A 22100-nucleotide genomic window follows, 5' to 3' on the forward strand; every position below is an offset into this window, starting at 1 on the left:
AGCTCAGCAGTTATCAGACCAATTCTAGTAATGAATCCTTGATTGGTATCCAAAATACTGAAACTGCCTAATTGCATTGTGAGCTCTCTCCAAGGAACATCACCCATAGCCAGGAATGATCAGCTCCCATGTCAAGCCTGAATGATGTAGTGTTCTCCCATGAACCATTGATGTTTCTCTACAAAACCCCCCTACCTATGTTCAAGTAAGTGTTCTGATGCCTGGATCCAAACTCTGCATCAGTTCTATTGGGACTTCATCTTCTCCTGACTGATCATGCTGGGGGCTCTGCCTGTTTCCAGCATTCAGGGCCCTGAGCAACTACCATCACCTGGGAACCCCGACCAGTTCAAACTTCATGGAGCAGTGAGATCCTCCCCACTCTGTTTTCTTTTCTTCCTCAGGTATAACTTTCTAACCCTGACTTGTTTGATCAGGTACCGTTTTCTATATATGACTTTTGTAACCTTTAATAATGTAACTGTTATTTTGGTTTAGGCTCTCCTTGTGTAGTTATCACTGTTATTCAATAAATAACTTTTATGGTTAAGCTGGTTGCTTCCCTCCCTCTCTTTCTCTCTGAACTTTACTCTTTTGTGGTTTTGGCTTCCCCATTTACTCTGAAGCAATGCTCCTCTTACCTAAGCTAAAGATCCCTATAGCGCCCCAAAATCCTGTGGGGTTTGCTCATCCACCCCACCCCCACCCCCCTAGAAGAGTAACCCTAATAAATGAGCATACCTAACGGGCAAATCTGGTAACAAAGGGCAATCACGTGAGCCTGTTGCCATCTGGGCTCTGCCTATGCTGGAGGGAATATAAAGGTGACAGTGGGCAAGAGATCCTCCCTCCTTAGGGGACCGCCTCCTACCCATTCACGTGGTGGCAGCCCTCTGGGCTCCATACTCCGGCGCCTGATGGGGCAGTTGGATCATGGCACGGACTGGAGAGAAAAGGGCTTTTGGGGGCAGGGTGGCAGACGATACATCCCCAGCCCGTCTACCCATCCAGTTTATTCAACACAAAACTTCCTTTACATGCGTGAGAGAAGAGAAAGAGAAGAGGGTTCCGAAAGTTCATAAATTAATAGTCCAGGGGGTGCTATTTCCCGCCGCACTTGCCACTGGGCACCAACACAACATTTCTTCCTGCTACAGAGACCCCTTCCAGGCCTGGCTCCGCGTGAGCTCACAGTGTGAGCTCTGCGTGAGCCCACGGGAATCCTGTGGGTCATGATCTCAGGTGGGAAAAAAATTACACAGGGCTCCAGACCTCAGCAATATTCCGAATAATCTTCCTCCACGTAATTCGCTGGGAACCAGCCAACCTAGGAGGGGAAAACCCAGTGAGACGTTCAGTTGTTATCACAAAACAGCCATTGGAACATGGCCCATGTGTCAGATACACATTGCTGCCCTCTTCTGGATGAGATGGGTGCTGCTTACCTGTGTGTCATAAGCCCTTTACTGCTAAGAGCTAACAGGGATTCTCCTGTAACTCAGCTGGTTTTCACAGCAGGAAGATCTGTGTGCTACCCCCAATGCTGTGGTGAGATATGCTGGCCATGCCATGTGGCACAAGGGCCACTAACCTGAGGCATGGGTAGCAGGGATTGAACTGTGGACCTCTGGATCTAAAGGCACCAGCCTCTACCGCTTGACCTAAAAGCCCCGCTCCATTAGCTGGCTCCTCAGCCGCTACTGTCCCAGCCACCACTAGGGGGAGACAAAGTGCCACGGAAGTCACCAGCTGGCCACAGATTTCTTGGCATTTTATACTCGCTCTGATACCAGATGCATCAGAACGTGTGGGCGCAGGCATGTGGCGCGATCGGGCGTGTGCACGTACGTGTGTGTGGAGATCGTACATGCGTGTGTGCAGGCATGCAGAGATTGTGGGCGCGTGGGCACATCACGCGCGGATTGTGTGTGTGCATGCAGAGATTGTGGGCGTGTGTAGAGGTGTGAAGAACCCTGCCCTCTGCTGGATGGGATATGTCAGAGTGGGGCGTCTGCGTGTATATGTGTGTAACACTGCCCCCTAGTGGACGGGTTTGTCAGGCCCGTTCTGGTGTATAAGGGGGCTGTAAAACTCCGCCGGTCCCAACCCCCTCTTGGCGGTGCACTCACCCGGCCATAGATCTCCCCTTTCCACCAGCCCTGCTGCCCTTTCTTGCTCAGGATCTTTATGATGTCACCCTCCTTGAGTGTCAACTCCGTCCGGTCCCGCGCGCAGAAATCGTAGCGAGCCTTTGCCGAACCAAAGTACTTCAGCCCTCCTGCTGCAAGGGGACAGACCCACACTAGAGACAGGACTGGACACCCTCAAATAAAGATCTACCCCTCTGGTGGGATCCTGGAAAGCGAGCAGCCCCCAGAAGCGCTCGTCACCCACCACATGGCTGGAGGCAGTGAACTCATGGTGAAAGACTGGCTCTCTCCCCTCCTAGGGCTCCGAAGGCTTGAGCCGCAGAGCGTTAATTTCAAGAGACCACCAGGGTGGAGTCCATGCACCAGCCATGATGCACAGAATCATGGAAATATCATGGAGCAGGTTCTCAAGGAATCAATTCTGAAGCACTTAGAGGAGAGGAAAGTGATCAGGAATAGTCAGCATGGATTCACCAAGGGCAAGTCATTCCTGACTAACCTAATTGCCTTCTATGACGAGATAACTGGCTCTGTGCATGAAGGGAAAGCAGTGGACTTGTTGTTCCTTGACTTTAGCAAAGCTTTTGACACGGTCTCCCACAGTATTCTTGCCAGCAAGTTAAAGAAGTATGGGCTGGATAAATGGACGATAAGGTGGATAGAAAGCTGGCTAGATTGTTGGGCTCAACGGGTAGTGATCAATGGTTCCATGTCTAGTTGGCAGCCGGTATCAAGTGGAGTGCCCCAAGGGTCGGTCCTCGGGCCGGTTTTGTTCAATATCTTCATTAATGATCTGGAGGATGGTGTGGATTGCACCCTCCGCAAGTTTGCAAATGACATTAAACTGGGAGGAGAGGTAGATACACTGGAGGGTAGGGATAGGATACAGAGGGCCCTAGACAAATTAGAGGATTGGGCCAAAAGAAATCTGATGAGGTTCAACAAGAACAAGTGCAGAGTCCTGCACTTAGGACGGAAGAATCCCATGCACCACTAGAGACTAGGGACTGAATGGCTAGGCAGCAGTTCTGCAGAAAAGGACCTAGGGGTTACAGTGGATGAGAAGCTGGATATGAGTCAACAGTGTGCCCTTGTTGCCAAGAAGGCCAATGGCATTTTGGGATGTATAAGTAGGGGCATTGTCTGCAGATCGAGGGACGTGATCGTTCCCCTCTATTCAACGGTGGTGAGGCCTCACCTGGAGTACTGTGTCCAGTTTTGGGCCCCACACTACAAAAAGGATGTGGAAAAATTGGAAAACGTCCAGAGGAGGGCAACAAAAATGATTATGGGACTGGAACAGGTGACTTATGAGGAGAGGCTAAGGAAACTGGGATTGTTTAGTCTGCGGAAGAGAAGAATGAGGGAGGATTTGATAACTGCTTTCAACCAACTGAAAGGGGGTTCCAAAGAGGATGGATCTAGATTGTTCTCAGTGATAGCACATGACAGAACGAGGAGTAATGGTCTCAAGTTGCAGTGGGGGAGGTTTAGGTTGGATATTAGGAAAAACTTTTTCACTGGAAGGGTGGTGAAGCACTGGAATGTGTTACCTAGGGAGGTGGTGGAATCTCCTTCCTTAGAAGTTTTTAAGGTCAGGGTTGACAAAGCCCTGGCTGGGATGATTTAGTTGGGGATTGGTCCTACTTTGAGCAGGGGGTTGGACTAGATGACCTCCTGAGGTCCCTTCCAACCCTGATATTCTATGATTCTATGATTTTTAATAGAGAGGGCCCTCGGGGGGCCATGGCCGCCGACCAGTATGATCGGTTCCAGCTGGGGCTGGGAAATGACGGGTTTTGCCTCCAGACATTTTTCTCCTGGTTTTGTCCCAATTTTACCATTTCTGTTGAAAGCCCCAATTTTGGGGCCCCCCACACTAAACCCTGGATATTTGACAAAAACTAGGAGGGGGGGGGGCAAAAAATTGGGTTGAAAAGCCACCGTCCCTCAAGAAAAATGTTTTGGGGGAAATTTCCATCCCACATATGCCCAGTCATGAGAATCTATCCCAAGAACCCCGGGGGCTGAGATCCTGCAGCCCTGAGGGAGGGCTCTCAAGGTCTCCCTGCCCCAGCTTCAGCACTGGTCCCCGAGCACCCTACCAGGAGGTCTGGAGATGGCCCTCTGCTCGGGCTCCTTGAACGGGAACTGCAGTGTGGTGTCGAGTGTTTTGAAGCAGTCTTTCAGGGAGTTCTGCTGGTAAAACTCCACCAGCTCCTAGGGAGGAAGTACAGAGGGGCTCTGAGCATGCGGAGATTCCTTCTCATAGGTATCAAGGTCAGAAGGGACCATTATGATCATCTAGTCTGACCTCCTGCACAATGCAGGCCACAGAATCTCACCCACCCGCTCCTGCAATAAACCTCTCACCTATGTCTGAGCTATTGAAGTCCTCAAATCGTGGTTTAAGGACTTCAAGGTGCAGAGAATCCTCCAGCAAGTGACCCATGCCCCATGCTACAGAGGAAGGCGAAAACCCCCCAGGGCCTCGGCCAATCTGCCCTGGAAGAAAATTCCTTCCCGACCCCAAATGTGGCGATCAGCTGAAACCCTGAGCATGTGGGCAAGATTCACCAGCCAGATACCCAGGAAAGAATTCTCTGTAGTAACTCAGATCCCACCCCATCTAACTTCCCATCACAGGCCATTGGGCCTATTTACCATGAATAGTTAAAGATCAGAGCAGGAACAGAGACCGTAACAACTAGACCCCACTCCCCCAGCCCCTCCAGCCAGAAATAGAACCCAGGAGGCCTGATTCCCAGCCACCTCCTCCTCTAACCCACTAGCCCCCCCCCCCGCCCTCGCTGGGAACAGAACCCAAGAGTCCTGGATCCCAGCCCCTCCTGCTCTATTCAGTACACCATACTGCCTTCCTGAGGGCTAAGCGGCTGGTGTTGCACTAAGCATTCCCCCAGTGGCCTTCCAGTGAAGATGGAGTTGAAGCAGTGGATGGGAAATCCGCTCAATCCTTACTATGAGTCCTTTGAACGCCTTCTTCTCCGTGATGCGGTACAGGCCCTCCGACGTCAGGATCTTGATGTGTTTGATTTCTACGTTAAACCTGGGGGGACAGACACCAGCTCTCAGGGGACCGCAGGTTTCCTAACGATCTCAACAGCTGTAATTTTCCAGTGTATTGCACCTTTCAATTTCTAGCTGTCTGCTCTCTGGGGAGGGCAGGGCTTTGTGCATGGAGGGTAGATGCAGCTGGTTACAGAAGAGAGGCACACACTGTACTCTCTCTCTCTCACAGGGTCTTTCAGAAAGAACTAAGATGGAGATCTGGCCCCACCGACTCCAATGGAGCGACACCGATTTATGCCAGTTGGGGCTCTGGCCCTAGGAATATAGGATTCTCCATAATTGCACCGCTCTGGCCTTATATCCCACCTCAAGTGGCAAGCACATCCAGATGGAAGATCATTCTATGCACTGCAGCTTAAGGCACTTTCCCCTGCTCCCCTAGCTGGTGCTGTTGGAGATGCTATTCTTAAATATCTAACCCTATCTTCTTAACTTACGAAGCAATTTACCTTCATAAGATCATGAGGTAGGGAGTCCCACAGGTTAACTACCTGTTGCATATAAAAATATTTACTTTTACCAGGTCGGCATTTAATTTTGTTATGCGCCCCCTGGTGTTTGCATTATAGGGAAGGGCCCAAAAGAGTTCTTTCTGAGCAGCAGGCTATTCACGCACACAAAGATGTTGCTCTTTAGAAGCTGTTACTAAGGTTAGGATTACTTGATGCTGATGGCAAACTCAGCCGCGTCCTTGACCCTCTGCCGCACCAGGAATGTGCCGTCTGAACGGTTTGTGAGGATTTGCTCCGCCTCTGCTCTCTCCATAGGTCCCGCGTACCTGCAAGGAGGGACATCCACACAGGAGTTATTACTTGAAGTCTACAATTCAGCCACTAGATGTTGCTGTGGGCTGTATGCCATACCAGCGAGGGTGTGGTTTCCTGGTAAACAATGGAGGCAAATCTGGAACTCAAGCTGGTTTAAGACAGTCTGTGATTTCATAGAGCATGATGCATAGAAGGCTGGACTCCAGATTAAACAGCAATAAATTATGTAGATGCAGAAATGTTTCAATTCTATAATTTTACTTACCAAAGATAAACAGAAAAATCTGGAGGAGGATTCTGGGGGGGGGAAAGAAAAAGGTTTTATTTTCTTGCAGTAAATAAAAGGGAGAAGAAAGAGTTATGTCTGGCCCAGGAGAGCTGATGTCTGATGTCAGCACTCTGTTATTCTGGAGTTTCATTTTGCTCCCAGTGTCATATCACAAATAATTCATTTTTTTAAAAATTATGTATATAACAGAACAAAGAATGGGGCCCCATTGTGCCAGGCATTGCATAGACCTTCCCCAAGATCAGGGCCCTGGGTGCTGCCCAGACACATAGTGAAAGACAGGTCCTGCCCCAGACAGCATGTAAACAAAGAAAGAATGATTATACTCCATTTAAAAATGAGGAGATGAGGTACAAGGAGATGAAGTGACTTGCTCACAGGCAGTCTGTGGCAGAGCCAAGAATTTCACTCAAATTTTCTGAGCCCCACTCCAACGCCTTACCCACAAAACCCACCCTTTCTTCTGCTGCTAAGCATCCTGGATTGTAGACGGACATCTGCCCTTTGTCCCCAGATCAGATGCAACCCACCCAAACTTGTCTAAGGAATTTAGAGACCCTACAAAAACATCCAGCATCTACCAGCTAATCAAGCAAATGTGAAAGGAGTTGCTACTCACACACACATACGGTTTGACTTTTTGGCATGGGAACCAGCCGATCTCATTCGTGGATGTGTTTCTGCCCTGCAAAGCGGAAGCCAATGCATGTCAGATCTATCGTAAATCGGGTGACCAGATGTCCCAATTTTATAGGGACAGTCCCGATATTTGGGGCTTTTTCTTATATAGGTGTCTATAACCCCCCACCCCTCATCCCGATTTTTCACACTTGCTATCTGGTCACCCTAATCATAAAGAGCTATCATGGCAGAGGCCGAAGGGGCTGCTCTGGGCCTGGTTTGCAGAGGGACTATGGTAGGCTGGAGGTTTAAGCCGAGAGCAGAAATATTTCAATTTGGCTATCTCGCTGTGGTGTTTCTTGGGAATTGTAGTTTGGTTTTCTCGTGCCCCTATTCTCTATGGGCCAGGCTCCCCAGCCAGACTACTTCTCCCAGGATGCACCATGGTCAGGGCCTCCCATAATACAACCGTCTCCCCTCACCAAGAGGGCAGACTGTGGTGCATCATGGGAGATGTAGTCTGACCAGGAAGCATGGCCTTTTGAAGAGAAATGGGAGCATGAAGCAACCGAACTACAACTCCAACAAGGCACCGGGACTACAGTCCCCCACCGTAATATTTCATTTTTTCCCCCAAAAGTTGACCATTTTGCACAGGAAAAAGCCCCCTTTTTCCAACCAACTCTAGCCTGAAGGCCTGAGCCAACTCCCACTGAAGTCAATGGGCATCTTCTCCATGGGCTCCTGTGGGTTTTGGATGAAACCCTGCCCACCTCTTTTCCACTGGCTCCAGTGGGTTTTGGATCAAACCCTGCCTAACACTCTGATCAGAGCCAGCACTGAGATCAGGGCCCCATTGTGCCAGGTGCTGCACAGACTCCAACTGAGATCAGAGCTCCATCGTGCCAGGAATTAACTGGGAGAAGACAAGGCATGGGTGACCCTGCCAAAGGGGCTATTTATTGCTGCTAAAGCCTGAGGTATAAACACAGAGACACTGAAAGCAGGTTGGACACCGCGGCTGCTGGACGGGGCAGACCCAGTGGTTCTCTCTGGCCTTCACTGCCTGGCATCACCACTAAGAGGAGTCTGCCTCCCTCTTGGCCTCATCAGGAAAGTCGAATACAGGGCTCAACAACTGAGCCATGCTCAGAAGCGGCCCAGATCAGTTGTTTCATCATTCGGAGCCTGATGCCGCCTGGCCTCCCGAACAACAAGAGGCTAAAGCACGAATTGATTTATGCTGCTCTCCTCTTTGACACCTGATTTTAAAGACACCCCTCCCCACCATCATTTCTTATCATGAGCTACGGTCATCAGCAGGGCTTGGCGGCTGGAATGTCAGCGCTGACAGACCTCTCCCACTTGAGCTAACGTGAGCTCCATTAGCCAGCTGCACTAATTTGCGGTGTCTTGAAAACTGCATTGCACCTGTACGCTATCCCTTTAAACGCTCAAGGGGTGGTGGTGGGGTGTTCCTGGTCCTGCTTATGGGCAGAGAGCTCTGTAGGAAGTTCTGAGATGTGGGCCTAGCAATAGTTAGATTGCAGCCAGCCAGCTTGGAGTAAGCTGGGGTGAGTTATGCCTCAGGGAGAAGCCTGTTTTGTCTCTCTCTGTTTTGGGGTTCTTATGTGTTATCATTCTGGATTCAATTAAATAAAGTTGTGTTACATTGCAACCTTCCAGCAAGAGTATTCTGGGTTTATCTAGTTTCTCGGTTTGTATGCCATGAACATAACAGTAGTCAGACTGTTACCCTCTGGGTGGACCAGCCATCCAAAGGAGATGTCCTCATGTGGCGGAGCCCTGTGGTTTTGGAACCAGAAGTCATAGCTTCAAGTCCCCACTGACCAAATTTATGTGCAATTCCTCTAGTCCAGCAGTTCCCAAACTGTGGGTCTCAACCCCAAGTGGGGTCACCCCATCAGCGGGTGGGGTTGCAAGTCCGAGTGCGTAGACAAACAAAATCTCAGCAGCGGGTCTAGCGATGTAGTTATGGGGTGGTGGGAATCTGTGGGATTGAACGCTCAGGAACTGCTGTTCTAGTCAGCATTTCTCCATGAGGGCACCCGGAGTGGGGGGTGGATGGCTGCGGAGACACCTACCTCCCACCATAGCTGCTGCGCCTCAGCTTTGGTCAGCTCCACAATGTCCCCCAGGCTGAGTCGCAGCGACGGGCCAAATGCCACGGGTGGCGGGGGCAGCCCGTAATACTCCTGGCAGACCTCCATTTTGGGCAGCCCTAAGGAAACAAGGACATTGGCAAGGAACCGGTCACAGAGCAACCCCATGTATCTTCCTGCAGCAAACGCCTGCCACCCGGCCTTATCTGCGCCCAGCGCTCTTCCCACCCACTACGGGGACACACGTGGACGGCCACATCTTCCTGGTGCGAGGGGGACAGAAAATCCTCCCCATGCTCTACATGGGGGATAGAGGGAAAGCCCTGGGGCAGGCCTCATTTGCCCCTCCAGGACAGGGATTCTGCATGCAGGAAGGTGTATTTTAAGGGCTTATTGTCTCCTGAACCCTCGTCCACCCAGAGCTCCCATGAGCCAGTGGGGCTTTCCTGCAGGTGCCCTGAATTTAAGCTGGAGCTCAGCATCCCAGCACAGATCAGGAATCCAGCTAGTCCGGTGTCCAGCCTGTGGGAATGGTAGCTCAGTTACCACATGTCCTCCTCTATGGGGCAAGCTCCCCAGCCGGACTGCATCTCCCATGATGCACTACAGCTTCAGAGGGATGTGGTTATAGTATTCCAGTCCCCCACAGTACAGCAGATCTAGCAGAACTTAAAGGGGGGTCCTTTATTGAGGCGTTAGACCCAGAGCAGACCCTCGGCTTTCTCCAGGCTGCAGTGCCTGGTGTCACCAATAGGGGTCTCCATCACACCAGGCCTAATCAGGACTGCTGATTACAAGAAAGGAAATTCCTTCCTGACCCCCCTGCCTGCCCTGAAGCATGAGAGTGGGTGCCTGCCACAGGACTTACCAAGGTCATTCTTCTTTCTCTCCTGGGTGTGTCGGTTGGATTTGTTCTGCAGAGGGAAGACAAGGATCCTGGCTCAGATAAGGAGGATGTGTGGGATCTGTCTGAAGTTCAGCAGGCACAGACCCTGCTATAAATCAGCAGGGGGTGTAGTATTATGAGCAGAACTGGAGTAAGAGGGTGGGGCTTGAGGAGGGACTTAGGCCAGTGTGGTACTAGGGGAGGGCTCAGCAAGGCAAATATAACAACCCCCCATGTGGTACTTAATCCCCTTCTAATGGTAATTGAGCCATAGACAGAGGCTGATGAGCCTGCTGCTAGGTCAGTTTTTAGACCCAAAGGTCCCAGGTTTGATGCCCATTCGTGGTGACTCCCCCAGCAACATCATATAAGCTGGGACCAAGCTCCTTTGCGCCCAGTCTCTAGACCCTCAGCATGTAAAGATCTCCCTTGTCCCGCATCACTTATTGCTAAGAACCATGGGTAGGGCTCTGTGATCTCCTGATGCTGCCATTTAGGCTGTGACTAGGGCTGATCCGAAACATTTTCCATTTGGGGTTTTTCTGAGAAACACCATTTTTTCACGAAAAGTGTCAGCTTTCTGCAGAAAAATGGCTAATTTTTCATCAAAAAATCCCCCAAAGGCCTGAAAATTTCCATATGCTGCCCCAGTGCCTCCTGGGAGTTGTAGTTCAGTGGCCCCGTGCCCCCGTTTTCTTCTATGGGCCTGGCTCCCTGGCTGGATTACATCTCCCGTGTGCTCTCCCGCATCAGCCAGAAGGCCTGGCTCTATGCTCACTGACACTGGAGCATCACAGGTGTAAAATAAGGCATGGGTGAGCGAGAAATTAGGTGCAACATCTGTCTGATAAACAGTATGAGGAGCTGGAAATGGCCCACCTTGATTATCATACACATTTTAAGGAGAGTGATCACTTTACATAAGCTATTACCAGCAAGAGAGTGGGGTGGGGGGAGAGAAAACCTTTTGTAGTGATAAACACCCATTTTTTCATGGTTTGTGTGTATAAAAACATCTTCTGTATTTTCCACAGTATGCATCCGATGAAGTGAGCTGTAGCTCACGAAAGCTTATGCTCAAATAAATTGGTTAGTCTCTAAGGTGCCACAAGTACTCCTGTTCTTTTTAGTATGAGGAGAGAAAGCCAGGCAGCAAATGAGCTGAGGTGAAGGGAACCTTGATTAAAAGTTAGTGGTGCTTCAAGGGGCAGTATTGCCCAGCGGATGGAGCACTGGACTGGGACTCAAGAGACCTGCCTTCTATTTCCAACTCTGACTTGTGTGATCCTGGCCAAATCCCCTCCCCTCTCCAGGCCTCAGTTTCCAAACCCTCCTACTTAATTATTATTCGTATTTATTAGGTGTCTCACGGTACGCCTAGGACTCCGCCTCCCCCCCAGACCCAGGACTCCGTTGTGCTAGGCGCTGTACAGACACAGAACAAAAAGACAGTCCCAGCCTCTTACTAGGCACTTTTCGGAGCCCAGCACAGTAAAAGTCTCAATCTCGGCTGGGGCTTCTAGCTCCTATCACAATACAGCTACTAAATCCACCCCCCAGATGAGAACGTTTTCTCCCTAAGAGATTTAAGGTTGTTCGGGGTTGGTTTGTTTGTTTACCTTTTTCATCGTAGACCCATAATCTGGATTAAACAGAAAAGGGGGGAAAGGATTACTCAGTTAGTTGCGAAATCTCATCCTGCGAGTTCTCAGACTGAATCAAAGCAGAATTGTATTTCTGGTTGTGGGTGACCAGTATGTGCCAGGGAGGCTGGGATAGAAAACCCACCTCCTGTCCCACGTGATGCCCCTTTGTCACCCCACTGGCACCTCAGCGGCACGTGGCCGAAGCGCAGATGGTGATACAGAGCAGCAGCAGTGAAGGGGTTAACTCGTGCCCGTAGGCCAACCCTTTCCTTCCTCTGCTCTTGTATTCAGCCACTTGCAACTGCAGCCTCCTCAGATGTATCCCAGAATCCTTTGTGCTGCCATACCCCAGCTGCATCCCAGAATCCCTTGCACCATTTTGCGCATCCCTTGCATGACTTTGTCCAGCTGCATCCCAGAATCTCTTGCACCTCATGGCCTAGATGCATCTCAGAATTCCTTGTCCCAATTTGTCCCAACTGCATCCCACAATCCCTTGCAACACTTGGCCCAGATGCATCCCAGAATGCATTGCACTTCATGGCCTAGAAGCATCCCACAATCTCTTGCCCCCAACCCTTCAGATAAGACGCTCTGGGAATCAGCTGATTAGTTTCCGGGTTGTCCTAAGGAGGGCTGGCCTCAGGCAGGCTCAGGTAGCAGGAACGGAGTTGTACCTCCCGCCAACGCTGCTGACCTGGGCTGGGCACAGACACGTACCTGAGCTCGACTTCCCGCAGGGGGCTACCCGGCCCAGACACTCCTTGTGAGCCGGGGCTTTGCATCGGCTGCAGCGATAGCCCTGGTAGAACGTGCCCCTGTTCCCACCGCCAAGAGAGAGAACATGTGTGTTAGAGTCACCGTGGTAAATCGGGGCTTGATGTCATCCCGCCACACCCTTCTGCCCTGCCCTATTAACCCCTACCTCCCCATGCCCCATTCCCAGCTCAGCCCTGCCCCACAAATTAACCCCAAGCACGGGAACGGCCAATCTCAGGAGACGCCTTAGCTGGGAGCAGTAGTACAGATCAGTGGCGGGCATGGGCATCGCACATGGATCCAGGCAGCGCCTACCTGAGCAGCATCTGGCAGGATTTGCAGGACGCATTCTCCTCGAAGGAGTACATGTGGAAGTCGTGGCCATTGGACGTGGCGTTCTCGGGGTAGATATTGGAGCTACGGGAATCAGGAGAGAGAGACAGACCGAGTTATGCTTATGATTATTATGATTATTATTGTTATTTATTAGGTGTATTACGGTAGCACCTAGGCGTCCCAGTCATTGGCCAGCTCCCTTTCGTGCTCGGCACTGAATATTACGGTAGCACCCAGGAGCACTTCATCCCCTCGTTCTGATGGAGCCGGCGCGCTGAAAATAGCAGTGTAGCCGAGGTGGGGTGAGGAGCGGGACGATCTGGCCACCCTGAGGACGAGCCTACAGGCTTGGACGGGATCGTACTCAGGGCGGCTAGTCCCGCCTGCCGTTTGCTCCCCCACAGCTACACTTCCATTTTTAGTGCAAGGCTTGAACAGATCTAGCACAGGTATGTCTGCTCGGGCTGGAAATTACAGCCGCAGTTCAGATCGTAGATTTACCCTATGTGTCTGTGCAGTGCCTGGCACAACGGGGTCCTGATCTCAGCTGGGGCAGGGACCGTCTCTCGCTGTGTCCGTGCAGCGCCTGGCACAACAGGGCCCTGATCCTCATCAGAACCTCTGGCCACTGCCACTTTACCACTAATAATCTAGCGAGCAACAACCAACCGAGAGGAGAGGGGGGCAGGACATGGCAGAGAAGTTTCAGAGAAGGGCTGGGACAGTTTTTTGACACCGAATCTGGGGAGATTCAGTGGGGAATGATGGGAGTGAGGGTGTGTGGGGTGGAGGGGGACGTACATGGACATTTCAAACTGCTCCATCCACTTCTTCTTCAGCTCTCGCGTCTTGAAGAAGAGCTCGTAACCCTGGGTCCCGTAACAACAGATCAGGTGGAACATGTGAGTCCACTGGAAAAGACAAGTGCACGGATGTTTAACAGTCCCCCTGGAACTCATGGGCAGTGGGGGGGGGGTCCCACCTTCCCAGTAACTGCATATCAGACAAGGGGACTCAAAGAGAGACGTGAAACCACACTCCCGCCCACCAGCAGCAGACAGGGGCAGTGCGGACTAGAAATTAGAGCAAGGGAGTGGGGAGCCAGGATGCCAGGGGTCTATTCCCAGCTTTGGAAGGGGAGAGAAGTCTAGTGATTACAGCTAGGGAAGCAGGAGTTGGACTACCAGGGTTCTACAGCTGGCTTTTGGAAGGAGCGTTGACTAGTAGTTAGAGCAGGGTGTGCGTGGAAGCCAGGACTCCTGGGTTCTTTTCCTGGCTGTTGGGAAGAGTGTGCCCAGGAGTCGAAGCAGGGCGACTGGCAGCTAGGATGACTGGGTTCTATTCCTGGCTGATGGGAGGAATGTGCCCAGGGTTAGAGCAGAGGGACTAGGCATGGGAGTTATTTTGCTGACTCTCCCTGGCAGCCAGAACTGGCAGGTCTCATTAGCTCCAACCCAGGACAGAAAAGGGTTGAGCCAGGGGGAAGCGGAGCTAGCACAGGGCCAAATACTGGGATCAGCCAAGCTAAGGAGACGCCTTGGGCCGAAGACTGTGTGGAAATGGTGCAGACTCTGTATGTGTGTGGTCGCTGCCCCCTACTGGGGGGAAATACCTGCTCTGAGTAAGTGTGGGTATGGATGTGCAGGATGGAGTGCACACATGTTGTGTTAGCAGGGTGGGAGAGGCTCCAGCTCACACACACACACACATCCCGCAGCGTTACCTTCTTATTGTCCTTTTCTCCTGAGGAGTCATCCCGGATCTGGTAAGTATGGAGGTCGATGAAATCCCTCATCTCGTAGGAGTCCCCTTTTCTCTTGCAAATGAGCAGGGCTTGGTCCAGAAGGAAGGCATACCTGCAAGGAACAGGCCCCAACACGGAGAAGGATGCAGACAGAACCTGGGACAGATGAACCACCGACGGGCCGGGGGCGGGAGGAACGCACATCTGGCTTATATGAGCCCCAAGACTTGAGCCCTGCTCCTGGGAGGCCGTACACTTAAGCCAGGTCTACATGCAAAAATTACGTCGACCCAGCTATGTCACTCCGGGGTGTGAAACATCCACACCCCTGAGCGACGAAGTTAAGCTGATCTAAACCCCAGTGCAGACAGCACTAGGTTGCTGAGAGAATTCGTCCATCAGCCCAGCTACTGACTCTTCGGGAAGTGGATTAGCTGTGGCGATAGGAGAACCCCTCCGGTGATTGTCTGCACAGAAACGCTGGCTGTTCTCTGGCTTTTCTCTAAGATGTTCTCCAACCTTTGTTATTCTCTGGACCTCAGGATGACACTATTAAGGACCGTATCTGCTCTAGATCCCCCTACCGCCCCAGAGCTTGATTTTGAAATAGGCAGAGGGGAGGCGGTTCAAGACAGCAAATTATTTTAATTTCGTTTTAGTTGCAGGAAGTGTCCTTAAAAAAAATCAGTTTTGGTTTTATCAAAATTTCCTGTCCCCCCACCCCAAAACTGTGGCCCAAAAACCCCAACCAACCCAAATCTGGTTTTCCAGTTGAAATTGTCGATACAAAGGATTTCTGAAAAAAACATTCATTTTTGTAGGAATCATTTTGTCATTTCCCCATTTCCCCACCACCCCATTTGGGCATTTCCCCACCACCCCATTTGTTTTCAATGAAAAGCTGGTTTTTGTTGTTGAATTTGAAAAGAACCCAACCAACCCTGCCAGGAAAGGCCAGATTTTGAATGGTACTAAGACATGCTATCCCTTGAAAACGCTGATGCTAAAACCCCAGTTCAGGACAGCACTTAAACATGTGTGTAAGTGCCCTTCCTGAAAAGGGACGTGCTCCTGAGTGGATGCCGGATGCATGCGCTGAATTCTAAGTGCGTGAGCAGTCAGTGTGACTTAAAGCTCAGCGTGTACTTAAATGGGGGCCCAGAGCTCTTAGCATCTTGCGGGCTGGAGCCCCACTCTGTCGGTCGCAGAGATGGCTGCCATGGGCCATGGCCTGAGAACCGCTGTCTCAGACACTTGTTATGTGATCAGATGCATCGTGGTCCCTTCTGCTGAAAGTCAGCAGCCTAAGAGCAATGGGATGAGCCCTGGAGTTGGCCCCACAACTCAAGGAGGTAAAAGAGCTTGTAAACCACTTGTAGGACCTTAAGTCAAGATGGCCAACCTTCCATCACGTCGGGGGTTTATTGATCGTATCTGTACTGCATGGACAAGCCCTCCACCATCGATTCAGCCCCCACTCCCACCTAAGCGACATGCCCACGGTCACCCAGCAGGCCGGTGACAAAGCCGGTAGAACCCAGGTCTCCAGTCCAGTGCTCTGTCCACTAGGCCGCGCTGCCACCCCTCAAAGCCGCACAGCTCAGCCTGCCCTTACCTGTCCGTCTTGGAGCGTTTCTCAGTGCTGGTGACCTTTAGCTCCCCGTCAATCTTCGGCCTCCCGTACTGAGCCAGGGACCGTGACTAAAAGGAGAAGGGGGACAGAAAACCAAACCCGTTTACAGGAATTCAGTCTGAGACAAAAGGAACCAGCAGGCTGAACAGATGCCATATACCTCCCTAATGGCTGGCCCAAAGATGGTAAGAGTCTACGACTGCTACTGGATGATGGAGCAACTCTTATAGCTACAGAGGGAAAACCTCTGTGCTTGGTCCTGGGTTCACTCCATGGGAGGCCATATTAGGCTGCACAAGGTTCCTAGAGCTGTACAAAGGGTGGTAGCGAGAATGCTGGGAAATACCACAGCGACCAGGAGGAGCCAGGAAAGGGAACTGATCTAGACAGGAGCAGCTCTAACAAAGGCCAGCCAGCAGGAAGCTGTTGAGTGTGTATAACATGCACTCAGGTTTGTATTGTATATACGTATTCCAGGGGAGAGGCGAAGAGTGACACAGGCAGCTGGGGAAAAAATAATTTCATGGCACTTGTTTGAAATAATTAGTTCATTAAAGAGAACGCGCAAATGAAAAGAACTGAATGAAAGAACAACAAAAAATGAAAAGAAAAGCGTAAACCAGTGAAAATGAATGAAAAAGAATGAAAGAGGGGAAACGAATGAATCAGTGAATGAAAGAACCAACCAACAGGTGAATGAATGAAAAAAAGAACAAATGAGTAAAAGAAAATGAATTAAAGAACAAAAAAAAAAGAAAAAGAGGAAGAATGATCGACCGAACAAATGAATAAAGGAGCGAACAAAAGGTTGAGAGAGGAAAAATGAATGAACAAGTAAAGGAGTGAATAAATACAGGAGTAAACGAACGCAAGATTGAAAGAGGAAGAATGAACGAATAAAGGAATGAACAGATAAAGGAGCGAACGTGAAACATGGTGGAGGAAGAATGAATGAATGAATGCAGGAAGAAATAAATGGAGGAATAAATAAATGAAAGAGGAAAAATGAAGGAATGAATGAAGGAACAAAGAAACAGACAAGGAAGAAAGGAAAAAGAAAGACAGAGACCGACGGAAGCAGCAAAGGCAGCCAGGCCAGGTGACAGTAGGTGTGGCCCAGGGACTCACCAGTTTCTCTATGGAGAGCTGGAAGTTGGTGATCTGTTTCAGGGTCTCGTTGTCTCTCTTGATCTCATTCACGCACTGTGCCAGGTCCTAAGGGATGGGGGGGACACAATGAGCCCTTGGTCAGCACCAGCCGTGCTTGGGGATGTGATCCATGGTTGGGTTTTCCCTTCAGGGTCCCCAGGGCATTCTCTGCTGGGGGGGAATGGCCGTCTGATGTCTGACTATCAAAGAGGGCAGTTTCCTTGGGGCAGAGTGACATCCCTTGCTAGCAAAGGGGGCGCCAGACCCCCTCCATTACTGCTCTGCCCCGCCGCCACCCAATGGGGTGTACTGAATAGCCCCAGCCCAGCACCCCAGTAGCAGCCCCCCACACTCCCTCTCCGGCCCCAGCCTCCCCACCCCACAAACCCCCCCACTCTGCAGCCCCCCCTGCCCACAAACCCCCACCACAGTAGCACAAGCCCCCCCCCACCCCTCCCCTCCGCACCACCCTCCCCACCTCACGAGCCCCCTGCACTTGGCACCACCTTCCTCCACTCCCGGCCCAGTGCACCAGCCGCAAAGTAGTCACCGGATATTCCCTACAGTGTGTGCGCACGGTGTTTATTCTCGCGCATTTGTTTAGGGTGAGCAGATTTTTTTTGAACTTTCACTGAGACTATGAACGTTTGTTTTTTTTAATCGATTTTTGTAGATTTAAATTTTCACAGTTGCACGAATTTACGGGTTTTAAGCATTTTTTCCCCCCTATTTTTACTGGTCGAAATGTTCACACTTCGGGATAATTATGAGGTGCTCAGGCGATGCACTGACAGCAGATTCAAAACCTGTGAACATCACACGTCACGTACACAAAGTAAAGACCCTCCAATCAACAAATCACCCCTGTTTTCACGAGTCATTTGCTAGTCCGGTGGTTCTCAACCGGGGGGTCCGTAGCCCCCTCGGGGTCCACAAGCCCTTTCAGGGGGGGCCGCAGAACCCCGCCGCTGAAACCCAGTGCCCCGCGCCCTGGCACCCCCTGTAGGGCTGAAGCGTTGAGGGGGCACAAGGGTGCTGCTCCCCAAACTGCAGTGCCTAACCCAGAGTGGAGTAGTTCTGGGGGCAGCTCCTTCCCCCCACCCCCTCCTCTCCCTCAGCCCCCCGCCCCCCGGCCAGATCCTAGGCAGGAAGACAGAGCCAGGTAGTGCGAGGCAGCTGCTCTCTGGCTGATGGTGCCAGGGAGTGGGCAGCGGTGGCATCCCCCCATCTGCCCCTGGTGCCTGGGGTTGCGTCTGCTTCTCAGCTCCCAGCCTCCTTTGACTGCTCACGCAGATGGTCAGAGCTGCCCAGGCAGCTCCAGGCCCAGCAGAGCCCTTGGGAAGTAGCCACGGGCTACAGCCCCAGACAGGTGGGTGGCCTGATGAGGTGAGTCATGGGGTGGAGATGGTGCTCCCTCCCCAGACCCCGCTGTGCAGAGCTGGCCCGAGCCCTGACAGCCCTTCCCCCTCTGCCCCCCCCAATAGAAGTCAAACTGCGGCTGTGCCCCAGGGTCCCAGGCCCGGAGCCCCCACCCCACCCCACCCTGGCTGGGCCCCGGCATTTTTCTAGCATGTTGAGGGGGCCTCAGAAAGAAAAAGTTTGAGAAACCCTGCGCTAGTCCACTTGTAACACACCTAACTCAAAAGTCTAAGTCCCTGGATTTGGACTCTAATACGGTCTCAACTGGCATTCTTCTTACTTTGCCTACCTCTAAATGTCGATTATCATCAGTGGAAATATTTTGGTTGGTTTGTGTGTGTGCGGTGAAATCGATGCTTACCAACATTTACGATAAAAATCAAATACTTCCAAGCCTTATTAACTAATTTATTATATTACCTCAGGAGCGGCGGAGGTAAGTGCCCTAAAAGCGGGGGGCCACAGGCACCCGAACCGTGGCCCCGCACTCCTGTGCCCCATCACCCCCCCCAGCCCTGCCCCCACACTGCCCCTTCTCCCCAAGGCGTCCCCCCCACCTCTTCCCCAGATCCTCTGCTTCCACACTGCCTCTTCCCTGCAGTGACCCAGCCCCCCGCTTGCTCCTCTTCGCCCCCCCATCACTTGCCCTTACAGCCAGTGAAAAGTGGGGGGGCCATGACCCCCTGGTCCCCCCCGTTCTGGTGCCCCTGTATATTATATTGTATTATATTATATTATATTATATTTAAGGTGTGTCTACGCTTAAACATTTTCAGAAGTAGCTATTCCGGAATAAATCCACTTCCAAAGTGCATTAAGCTAAATTGGAAAAGGCATTCATCTTCCAGAATAAGAGTATCCACACTGGTACTTATACCAAAAGAACTATTCTGGAATAGTGAAATTATTATTAATTATTATTACAGTTATTATTTATTATTGTTGTTGTTGTTATTATATTTTATCATTATTCCAGAAGAGCTATTTATAATTATTACTATGATGTCATTTATTTAATAATTATTCCAGAGTAGCTACTTATAATTATTATTTTCATTACTATGTTTATTTTATTGGTATAAAATAATTATTCTGGAATCGATTTTTTTATTATTACTCCATTTTAAAATAATTATCCTAGAATTTTCTTATTAGGTAATTATTCCAGAATAAGCTATTTCGGTCCATTTCCATGTCTCCACAAGCCCTCGAGTCACTGAGATGTTCCGAATCAAAATTTTTCAGCAGTTCCATTCTCAGGAAAATTTCAGGCTCAGGGCGATGGTCCCCATCCCCCTCTCCCTCCCCTGTACTTGCAGTGTCAGAATTTCCCCTGGGAGGAAAGTCCCCCTTCCACCCAGCCTTACACAGGAACTTTCCTACCCTCACCCCGCAAGCATAAGCCCCTCTGGTGCGCACACCCACCCACCAGGCCCCGGAGCGTTTTGCGACCAAAACACTGAGAGACCCTCATGACCATCCCGAAAGTTGGCGGCACCCAAGAGCCGGAGAGCCGGCCTCACCCGCATGGCATCCAGCGCCAGCCGCAAGTTCTCCTTTTCTGTCGGCTCCACGGTATGTTTCACCAGCTCCTGGAGAGAGGAAATTAACCGGGATGGATTTGACTGACTCAAAGGCATTTCTGGCTCCTCCCGCAGAGGGTTCCAGGGTTCCCCAGCTCCCCAGAGCGAAGCACCGTGGGGCAGAGCCAGGAACCCATATAGTGCTGGGTGCTGTATGTGATTTATTAGGGGTATTACGGTAGCACCTAGGTGCCCCAGTCGTGGCTCAGGACCCCGCAAAGAGAACATAAAGACGGCTCCTGCCCCAAAGAGCAGACTTCCTAGTCTGAAGCTGACCCCAGGCTTCGATGGAAGAGCTGGCCAGACCCAGCTGGCACTGATGGGGATTATACCATGCCGGAAACCTATAGGGCTTTCTTTCTGATGGTGGTCATTGTTCTGCCTATTTTATAGAGAGAAACTGAGGCACTGAGCGGGGAAAGGACTTGCCTATGGTCACACAGCAGGCCAACGGCACAGCCAGGAATAGAACCCAGGAGTCTTGATCCCCAGCCTACCCCCTGCTTTAGCCCACAAGACCCCACTCCACTCCCTGAGCTGAAAATAGAACCCTGACTGCCAACCTGTGACCCTTCTGCACAGACTACCCCCACCTCCCCATGACCAGGGCCTTTCGTGCCCACCCCCAGCTTCCCGCCAAGGGTCTGTACCTGCAGAAGCAGATGGTACTTCAGCACCCGTTGCATGGGCACCATCAGCAGGTCACGCAGGGTGAAGCGCCCATTGTTGGCTCGTTGGGAGCATTCCTGCACGACAAGAAGGGGCATTGGCGGGGGAAATGCCCAGTGTGCTGAGGGCTGGCCAGAAGGTCCCACAGAGACTAGGGCCAGTCCTATGCGATGGGACACCCATAGGGCCCCAGCTAGCTCCTGACTGAGCCAGGACTATGGAACCCATCCACCCCTGTGACCCCATGGCACCTCCTGCCATGCCCTCTGAACCCCCTGACCCTGGCACCTCCTGCCATGTTCTCTGAGCCCCCCGACCCCATGGCACCTCCTGCCGTGCCCTCTGAACCCCCCGGCTCAATGGCACCTCCTGCCATGCCCTCTGAACCCCCCAACCCTGGCACCTCCTGCCACATTCTCTGAACCCCCCAATCCTGGCACCTCCTGCCATGCCCTCTGAACCCCCCTGGCCCCATAGCACCTCCTGCCATGTTCTCTGAGCCCCCCGACCCCATGGCACCTCCTGCCACGTTCTCTGAACCCCCCAACCCTGGCACCTCCTGCCGTGCCCTCTGAACCCCCCTGGCCCCATGGCACCTCCTGCCATGTTCTCTGAGCCCCCCAACCCCATGGCACCTCCTGCCACATTCTCTGAACCCCCCAACCCTGGCACCTCCTGCCGTGCTCTCTGAACCCCCCTGACCCCATGGCATCTCCTGCTGTGCCATCTGAACCTCCCAACCCTGGCACCTCCTGCTGTGCCCTCTGAACCCCCCTGACCCCATGGCACCTCCTGATGTGCCCTCTGAACCCCCTGACCCTGGCACCTCTGCCATGTCCTCTGATGTCCCCAGCCTATTCCTGCTTAGGGGGTTTCCGTTAGCACGGAGGGATGTGGGGGATGGGGCTGTTGTTAGAGGATGGATGGGGAGGGGGGAGTGGCTAGGATGATTCAGAACCATGGCCCTGACCTCCAGCTTCATCCTCACGTCCATGCTGGCACCAGCCACTTGGTCCAGACACCGGCTGGCTGCTTCCACCTGACTGCAGTATCTGCCATAGAGCAGGAACCTGGGAGGGCAAAAGGAAGTATGGCCATGAGCCGGGCGAGGGGAGGGAGAGCTGGCCCTGGCCTAGTCTGGAAAGGACCCTGGGCTTGTCTTCTTCCCGTCTCCACTCATAGCCAAGGGGAGAAATAGAAAGGTGGGAACTCGGGAAAGAGGTGCTGGGAGCCCCG

The 22100-nt window shown here is 51.8% G+C and overlaps 1 protein-coding gene across 5 annotated transcripts in view; it reads right to left on the reverse strand.

Moving 5' to 3' along the window:
* Positions 1 to 959: 959 nt before the first annotated feature.
* Positions 960 to 22100, reverse strand: part of VAV1 (vav guanine nucleotide exchange factor 1) — a 64618-nt gene continuing 43477 nt past the window's right edge. For 4 of the 5 annotated variants that reach the window (XM_073318997.1, XM_073319000.1, XM_073319001.1 and 1 more), the window contains 19 exons: positions 21835 to 21934; positions 20846 to 20941; positions 20136 to 20204; positions 17173 to 17259; positions 16027 to 16112; positions 14391 to 14523; positions 13469 to 13578; positions 12647 to 12748; positions 12293 to 12390; positions 11546 to 11568; positions 9909 to 9954; positions 9023 to 9159; positions 6916 to 6981; positions 6273 to 6304; positions 5902 to 6018; positions 5130 to 5217; positions 4256 to 4370; positions 2130 to 2281; positions 960 to 1327 (listed from right to left, as the gene is read on the reverse strand). In XM_073318997.1, the coding sequence (XP_073175098.1) occupies positions 1274 to 1327; positions 2130 to 2281; positions 4256 to 4370; positions 5130 to 5217; positions 5902 to 6018; positions 6273 to 6304; positions 6916 to 6981; positions 9023 to 9159; positions 9909 to 9954; positions 11546 to 11568; positions 12293 to 12390; positions 12647 to 12748; positions 13469 to 13578; positions 14391 to 14523; positions 16027 to 16112; positions 17173 to 17259; positions 20136 to 20204; positions 20846 to 20941; positions 21835 to 21934 (1711 nt within the window). In that variant the 3' untranslated portion in view covers positions 960 to 1273. The remainder of the gene's footprint in view (positions 1328 to 2129; positions 2282 to 4255; positions 4371 to 5129; positions 5218 to 5901; positions 6019 to 6272; positions 6305 to 6915; positions 6982 to 9022; positions 9160 to 9908; positions 9955 to 11545; positions 11569 to 12292; positions 12391 to 12646; positions 12749 to 13468; positions 13579 to 14390; positions 14524 to 16026; positions 16113 to 17172; positions 17260 to 20135; positions 20205 to 20845; positions 20942 to 21834; positions 21935 to 22100) is intronic. The other variant, XM_073318999.1, reaches the window with a different exon arrangement.

The sequence above is a fragment of the Lepidochelys kempii genome, chromosome 20, assembly GCF_965140265.1.
Source record: "Lepidochelys kempii isolate rLepKem1 chromosome 20, rLepKem1.hap2, whole genome shotgun sequence".
Lineage (NCBI taxonomy): Eukaryota > Metazoa > Chordata > Testudines > Cheloniidae > Lepidochelys > Lepidochelys kempii.